Source organism: Pteropus alecto, unplaced genomic scaffold (genome assembly GCF_000325575.1).
Source record: "Pteropus alecto unplaced genomic scaffold, ASM32557v1 scaffold45, whole genome shotgun sequence".
Classification (NCBI taxonomy): domain Eukaryota; kingdom Metazoa; phylum Chordata; class Mammalia; order Chiroptera; family Pteropodidae; genus Pteropus; species Pteropus alecto.
Genome location: NW_006442491.1, coordinates 21565074 through 21574004, shown reverse-complemented (window position 1 = coordinate 21574004; position 8931 = coordinate 21565074). Strand labels below are relative to the sequence as shown.

At 35.1% G+C, this 8931-nt stretch overlaps 1 protein-coding gene across 3 annotated transcripts in view; it reads left to right on the top strand.

Annotated features, from left to right (window-relative positions):
* Window positions 1–8931, top strand: part of LOC102880450 (ubiquinol-cytochrome-c reductase complex assembly factor 1) — an 85669-nt gene that overhangs the window by 36795 nt on the left and 39943 nt on the right. For all 3 annotated transcript variants that reach the window (XM_006921752.3, XM_015597253.2, XM_006921751.3), the window contains one exon: window positions 6412–6520. In XM_006921752.3, the coding sequence (XP_006921814.1) occupies window positions 6412–6520 (109 nt within the window). The remainder of the gene's footprint in view (window positions 1–6411; window positions 6521–8931) is intronic.

Sequence of the window (8931 nt, the reverse complement as noted above, 5' to 3'; positions counted from 1 at the left end):
GCAGGAAGCAGCTCTTAGAGCTGTGCTGTCACAGAATGGGGGAAACGGCCAATGCTGACATTGCCTAGGGAGACACTGTTTTGGGAGAAAGAGAGGGAATCTCAGGCTTTATTCCAGCTCCCCTCTTCTCTACTATGCTACCTTGTTACAGCTTCCTCAGAGCATCAGTTTTATCTTCTGTGAAATGGGGACAGTTGTAATTAGACAGATAGGTAGATTGAAAGAGACAGTGAATGCAAATGCATTTTACAGTGACAAGTCTCAGAAGATTTAATAAATGGTAGTAATCATCATTATTTGCCATAAGGCAAAATTTATATCGTTATTAACCCTTTTTAAAAAATTTCCTAGTCTGTGAGTCTTCCTTCTCTTTTCCCTTTTCCCGTCTCTTTGTGTGCCTTTAAAGGATATTAGGCAGCCATCTAACGAGGGCTTGAACACTCCTTTTTTTCTTTTACTTTGCTAGCTGGGTTATTTGCTTTCCTTATATGTAAAAGAGATCAGTATTATTTATGAGCCACTGGAATCACTGAGAGACAAGGATAGTACTGTGAAGCTTAAAACCACAATAATAAATTGTAGGTTTAAGAACATCAAACTTGATAGGGCAACTGGAATTGCTCCTAAACAGTTGTTCATGCAGATGAAATCTATACTCAAAGTGGGTATTTAGTAAATACTTGATAATGATTAAATTAATCATTTAATTAAATTAATAGAAGATTTTTTTTATTATTGCTGTATTAGCTTTCTCTTTTTTAAACACTCAGCCTTTTATTATTTTTATATACTTCTTCCAGGTAATCAGTTTTCATTTTGAAATATTTTTGTTGTCCTAATCTAGATTGTCTCTTTTTAAAAAGATTTTAAAAAATAGACTATATTTTTTAGAGCAGCTTTAGGTTCATAGCAAAATTGAGCAGATTATCTCTTTTTAAAGTTGATTTTGCATTCTTAAGGGAAATTTTTATGTTTTAGCATAGAAGGTACCCCCTCCCTCCTTTTATAATCCCTTCCAGAACAGAGCTCTGAAATTACAAAGTTGAATCAGTAGCAAAATGTTATTTGACCTCTCAACATTTAAGCATTTGTTATGAGGAATGCTCCCATGATGTGAGCTGAAGAACAGTTCTGTTCTTTTACTTAAACCTAGTATCCTCAGTTGTTATGGAATAGTTAATGACTCAAACCTTACTGTCATTTGGTCAGTTTGTGACAAATGGTAGCTTTGTTTTGCAGTGGGTACCAGGATCATTAAATCTTTTTTGTTTTTGTTTACCATTTTGAATTTGTTTCACTCATTTTCTTTTTACTTTCCAACATACTTTAACATTTTCTGGATGAATCGGGAGGTCCTGGTAACTGTCTTCTTTGAATTGCACTGGGTAGATTTACCCTCCCTGTTGAACCTGAGTTGCTGTACTATTTTGGGGGGTCTGTTTTAAATAAATTTTTAGCTTCTTTTCCTGTTAGTCTGCCAGGAGTTACTTTTTGTTGTTGCAGTTATGCTTGCCTCAAGTTAGGCAGTCTTTTCTGACACACTATTTCTAATGTGATGCTAATTTTGAAACTTAAATTACTGCTCTTGTGAGGATTAAATGAAAAATAGAGTAAATGGTTTCTGGAGGGTTTCTTTTAGTTATTAAAAGAGACAGAAAAACAAGACAACTCGAGATCAGATTATCAGGGTTCAGCTCTCCTTTGACACTTACTAGGCTTGTAACTCTGAACAAGTTACTTTCCTAAAACTCAGTTTCTTCATCTATAAGATGGGGACAATAAGAATGCCAGCCTCATAGAGTTGTTGTAAGGATTAAATGAATTAATACTTCTAAATCACAGTATAGTGCCTGGTACATAGTTGTATTAGCTGTTAATTATAGCACTTATTCATTTTTTGCTGTGAAGGATTTTTTTCTTACTATTTCTTAGTCATTTTGAGAATAGGAAAAATTGCCGGATAAGCTGAATTCAGCCTACATCAGATGTTACTCCAATAATTGCTATGTAAATTAGTGGAAATCTGTTATCTCTGGCATCTGAAAAAGGTTGACTATGGTGACTTTGGTATCTGTGGATGAAACATTGAGTTGGAATTGAGATCTGTTTACCTACATTCTTTTATAGCAGATTATTTTCTCAACATAAGAAGTGTATGTAGAATGCTACCACTGTGAAAAATGGGGAAAAAGGAGGCTACCATTTATGTAAAAAGAACATATACCTGTGTAAGTTTGCAGATTATATGTGGAAGGATTCCTAAGAAACTACTAATTGTGAATGCCTTAGGGAGAGGAAAAGAGTGGCCAGGGGATGTGGGTAGGAAGGAGACTTAGTTTTTATTATTGTGTGTATATATTACCTATTCAAAACAGTTATTAAATAAAAGAGTAAGTAGACTGAATGTGTAGGTTTCAAGGTCAGATGGCCCAAGAATTGACCTTCAGCTGCTCAGTCTGGACATTCCAGGCAACTGACTATCTATGATGAGGGCCCCCACCTTCTGTTGTGCTTTTTCACAACAGGACAGAAACTCTGTCCTTAACTACCTAGAGAATATGACTCACAAACTTAGGGTAAAAATTAGTTGAACTTTTAGTTAGCTGGATATGGTGCTCCTGGTGAATGGACAGCCCTGTGGATCAGAATCTTATTTTCCCAGTCAGACTCATGGGAATTTTCATTATACTCCCTGTTGATGAGAAGACTGATTCTTTGTTTTGATTTTATAACTTTAGCTATGTGTGATGAAATTTGCTGTAGAGCTTTATGTTTGAAAGTGTTTTGCATTAATTAAGTGTCTATTGAACTAATTAGGTTTAATGTTTTAGGAGTAAACAGGCTCCTTTGGTTTAACAGGCTTGAATCCATATTTTCTAAACTGTTAGTATCAGCAAAAATATGTGCAGGTTATAACAAACTTTGCTGGTTGCATACTTCTCAAAAGGCAGGCACACACTTTAGTTTTTATTTCCAAATCAGACTATTCTGAGTATGTATCTCTACTGAAGTAAATATTAACCAGATTTGTCATTTTGCAGCCCTGGTGACGTTAATGTTTGATTACAGAGTCGAGGCTGGGAAGAAAGGGTTAACTTCTCAGAGACTCATCTATCAATGCCAATGTCCTAACCTTATTATACTCCTTCCTAAAAAGTCAGTAGCTCTCCATTATCTACTGAGTAAAGTCCACACTTTTTTAGCATGGCATTTCAAAGCTTTTCATGACCTGTTTGGCATATTTTTTCTGTTTCCTGTACCTGCCCTCCCACAAAATCTAGGTATTCGTTGTTCCCTTATATATGCTGAACTCTTCCTTTGCTCATAATGTTCCGTTTGCTAGAAATTCTCTTTATTTTTTGTCTCTACCTATATAATTTCAGCTCATCTTTCCAAGCCCCACTATAATGTTTCATTTTCCATGAAGATTTCTCTGATCCCACTTAGCCAAAAGTAATTCTCTCAAGCTTCATTGCACTTTGTGCTTGCTTCTCTTGGGACACTTACAGCATTCTCTTTTAGGGCTATTTGTAGATGGTGTATTTTGTCTCCCCTAGGAGACTTAACTGTTCCTTGGAAGCTAGGCTTTTTTTGGCCATCATTCTAACCCCATAGCATACAACCATATATATTCACCCCCTCACACAGTAGGAACTCAGTTTATGTTCATTGAGTGAATTATCAATCAGCATCTTGAAAGTGTTGTCAATTTACTTTATCATTTCAACCCAGATAACCATTTGAGCCTACTGTTATCTGTAGGGGCTCTAGAACAAACAGCTGTGAAACAAAAAACACTTCACTCCATGTTGATATAGTTAAGAAGTTTATAGCCTGAGAAAATCTGTGCCTTTTAAACCTCAGAAGGCAGGTGTATTAACAAACTACAGAATTTTCAAATAAATGAAGAATTCCATTACCTCACTATTGCTGTTGATGAATTGGCCTCTGACGACACTTAAGCATCAAAACACAGCTCTTTTCAGGTGAGAAGCTGACATGATTGATTTGATTAACTTTAAGGAAAATCTTATGGAAAAGAACTGTCGAGCTTTCCTCAGTTTGTTTCTGCCTTGGAATGTGCCCTATATCATAGAACATGGCCAAATCTTTTTTCCATGACCTGTTTTTATTATCACAAAGTGTTATTTCTTAGGCACTAACTGGGTTCAGAGGTTACAAATTTAGAATCACAGCATCAGCAAATCTCAAGGTTGGAAGGGATTTGAGAGATCAGGTTGTCAGCCTTCTGTCAGATAGCTGAGTTGCCACCAAACATTTACCCTTCAGAAATAGGTACTTCTCTACTTTTTGAGATTATCTATTCCATTATTTGAATCTTCAGAAACTCCCTGGTTAGAAAGTTTTGCTTTCAATATTCAGTTTTGAGTAACTCTTTCTCTTTCTGTGACACACCCACTGGTTCTGATTCTAAACTCTTGGACAGTCTAATAATTTTTCTACAATATTTAAGGTAACTCTCCTGTTTTTCTCCTTCTGATCTTTCTTCTCTTCCTTTTGTTTCTTAAAATATAATGTTCAAAACTATGGACGGTATTCTAAGTAGAGTCTGATCTGTGCTGAGTAGAACCAAAATCTCTCTTTGCTCATTGAAGATATTGTATTTCCTTTACTGTATCTAAAATCACACTAATTTTGGGGGCAACTTCATCATCCTCTTGACTTCCTTTATTATTATTATTTTTTAAATTAATTTTTATTATAGTGACATTAGTTAACAAACTACAGTAAGTTTCAGATTGACTCCCTTTAAAAAACATATAATGTCAACTTAAGCCTGGAAGGCTTTTTCACACATAGGTAGGTATGACTCACCTATCCTGTACCTCTTCAGTGGTTCTTTTAGGCCAAAGTGCAGGACCTTAGATTTATACCTGTTCAAATTCATTCTGGTAGTGTTGTCAGCCCTTGAAACAGCCTATTGAAGTATTTTTGGTTCATGATTGGGTCATCCAGCATATTTGTCTTCTTGCCCAGCTTCTTGTCATCTGCAAACTTGATAAGTATGTTTTCTTTTCTCCATCTTAGTTACTAACAGAGATGTTGAGGCAAGCCAGGCTGAAATCATTCCATTGTGCTGTGCTCTTGCTAGTAGATTTTTATGGACAGAATTAATTGTATATGGAGATAGAATTGTCAGTTTAGACTGAATATTTCATAATTATAGCAAGAATTGTCTTTTATGTGAGTAGTCCTGTTGTAGCTGCTTAATAACTAATGAGAGATAATAGGAATAAGTATGGTCATGAGAATGAGATTAAGAATTAGCTTGGAAAGTTGATGACCCTGTTTATATTCTTATATATTATTAAATGTAATTTTGTATTTATTAATAAAACGTAATTCCTATATTCTTATGTAAGGTCTTAAGCAGAGATACCCCTCTGGACTGATTAAAGGCCATGTGGAAATGAAACAATAGATCATATATAAATCCCACCCCCCCCAAAAAAAATAGTAAAGGCAGTGTGGTATAGAGGAAAGAACTCTAAACTTGGCCCTGAGATGTTTTATTCATTTATTAATTAAACACATATATATCGAGTACCTACTATACTTAAGCCCTGGAAATACAAATGATAGTACAAAACCAAACTTGATCTCTGCTTTCAATTTTGCTTACATTCTAATAGGGGAAACAATTTGATAATTACACAGATGAAATCATAGTACTTTCTGTGATTTATGTTCTGGACAAGATGCAAACCACATATTTAATTTAAAAGTTTCTAGTAGCTCCATTTAAAAAAGTAAAAGAAAAAAATGAACTTAAATTTAATAATAGGTTTTATTTAACTTAATATATCTGAAATAATATTTCATCTTGTAATCAATATAAAAATTTGAGATATTTATATTTTTCTTGAACTAAATCTTTGAAATCTTAAATTTATACCACATCTCAATTTGAACTAGCCATATTTAAAGTGCTCACAAATAGCCACATGTAGCTAATGGCTTCTGTATTGGACAGCACAATACTTTTATCCACCTTTATAGACTACTCTGTGGTATTAGGCAAATTAGTTCTCTAGGTCTCATGTTTTTATCAGTAAAATGAAGGATTCAGATTTATCTTCTATAACCAGAAGTGGTCCCTTCCATATGTGAGGGGGCCTTCTGAGGTGCTCTAAATAATCTATATTTTGATCTGAGTGGTGCTTACATGGATGTGTATAATATTTAAAAATTCATCAAGCTGTACACTTAAGATTTATGTGCTTATGGTGTCTATGTTGTACCTCAATAAAAATTTTTAAAAAAATCACTTCAGTTTTTGATTCCATGCTCTTTGTTGAAATCATTCAGATGAGCTGACCTTCAGTGGAAATGGGTGATGTGAAAAATGCAAACAGCCAGTGACTTTCTTTATGTCTTCTTCCCATCCAGGATGTGTCTAGTCCGAATGAAGCAGGAAGGCCGGAGTGGGAAATACATGTGTCGTGTCATAGTTCATTTTATGTGGGAGGATGTTGAGCAGCGTGGCAGAATCATGGGGGTAAGTGAGTGCTATCAGGTTCTTCTTCTGGAAAACTCCAGTGAAAGTTGAGTTGAAATTTTATCTGTCCTAGAATGGCCTTGCTTTTAGATTTCTTTGAAATGCTGCCTAATGCCAAGTGGTAATTCAGCTCGTGTCGCTTCTGCCTCTATGGAGACTGGCATGCCACAGACACTTTATTTGTATATTTGCACACATTATCATGGTTTATCAGTGTGAGGACATCTGTGTATGGAGATGGGATTAGTAAGCCCAAATCATGGTGCTAGGAGGGATGGATTTGGTGAATGGGGGAAATCAAATAATAATCCAAATTAAGGACCCTATGTTTTGGACACATTTAATGTTTGAAACAGTCCTCTTCTAATTTAGGGTGGAAAGACCCTCTTGTGGGGCCTGCACTGTCCTCAGGAACTAAAAAACAAGCTCTTTGATCACTAACAACCTAGAATACTTTGGCAGAGCATCTACTGAAAATGTACATGAGTTATATTAACCTGAGAAAGGAGAATATGTAGTGTATATATATAAAACGTAGAATACGACCATAGACAAATGAAACCAAAAACATTAGAATATAGTTGATTATATAAATAATACTCTTTTTCTTATGTGTCTAGATCATGTTTTAGTATATTGTAGTTCCTTTTATACCTCCCCAACCTCCCATTTTGTTGCTTCCCATCTTGAGAGCATCTAAAGCAGAACCATCAGAAAAGGTCATGAAAAGGGCTAATTTGGTTTCTTTCATTACGGACCAAATTTCTCTCTGTAGACTGAGAAGTAAACAAAGTTTATAGATGTATTATAAAAGTCATACATGTTCATAGAATAAAAATCAAACAATAAAAAGCGTTTCAGGTAAAGAACAAGCGTCTTTCTCCCAAACTTCTCAAAAATAACCATTGTTAAGAGTTAATGTGTATCTTTCTAGTTGTTTTTTATACAATTACAAATGTATAACTATTTTAACATAACAAATCGGCTCATACTATATATACAGTTTTGCATCTTGGCTTTTTTTACTTAATATATGTTTTTACTTTACAATTGTTTTCAAAATTCAGAATGTTTTAACTAATTATCATCAATCTCAATCTTGGCCAGTTACTTCTTTTCAAGAAGTAATCACTATTTCTGCCCTGGTATATGTATTTTGAGACTTTTTCCTATGTTGTCTATGGAAAATTTGTAGTATTGGTTTTGTGTGTATATATTTTATAGTATATAATATCATCCTCTACATACTTATTGCACCTTTCTTTTTTTCACTTAATGTCTTAGAGATCTTTCCATGCTGCATGGAAGTTAAGTTGGAGATCGTCACCTATGTTTTACTTTAATTTATTGTAATTTTTTTCACATACTCCTATGTTATTGTCTAATCCTGTCATGAGCTTATTATGTGTGTGAAATTATAGTCTTTGAGACTAAATTGTGGAAATGATGGTTGCCTACCTGAGAGTCTGGGTTGAATGTGTTTTCAGATTCTCATGTCTTTAGAGGATCTGCACGTATAGGAAACACAGTGGATGTAAGTTAGCCTTTAGAATACTTCATTGACATTTATATGCCTTTCTCTGGGACAACAGACCATCAGCACTTCTAAGAAGATGATAGCATATGTCAGAGTTTTTTTAGCTGCTGTCACCATCATCATCATATGTTTGGCGTCAGTATTTAACTGTCTTTGTAATTGTGCTCTCTGATTCTTTTTTCATTTTTCTCACTGTCATGTCTTTCTGCCGGCTTAGCTGCCCAGAATAGGATCAGCATCCTTTAAGCTGTTTATCTAGCAGTGTTCCACCTGCCCTTAAATACACCTGACTCAGCACACAGTGGATGTAGGGTGGTGCTGGCATTCTCAGATCATCACATTTAATGATAACCAGTGATACCCTATGGCCAGCCAAAGCCTTGGCTGGCTGCCATGCAGTAACACAGTAGCCCTTCTAATAGCCTGTTACTCTTATCATTGTTGACTAAACTCTGCTGGAAGTTGGGCCACAGCTGTCCCCAACCTAAATAACTTAATGAGCCATAGATTGCTGACTTCTGGACCATAGGAACCTTTTAGTTGTCCCCTTCCCCCCACCCATGAACTTCCTTTTGGACCTCCATATATATCTCTATCGAAATATTCAACACTTTGAGCCTTCTCCTATATTACTTTATAATGTCCCTTCTACTTGACTGTATGCTTTATAAAGGCAGGAGACCTGTCTTATCCACAGTTTTTTGGTTACACAGTAAATATTGGATAAATAAATTGAACTTCAGCCTCTGAAATTCCGTTTTAAAGTCCACTTATTTATCAGATAAATAATATTATATTTATTAGTCTCTGGTCTAGGTGTACATCCATGCAGTCCTGCAGGAATTAGTCTTTTTTCTTTCATTTCATTCAGCCA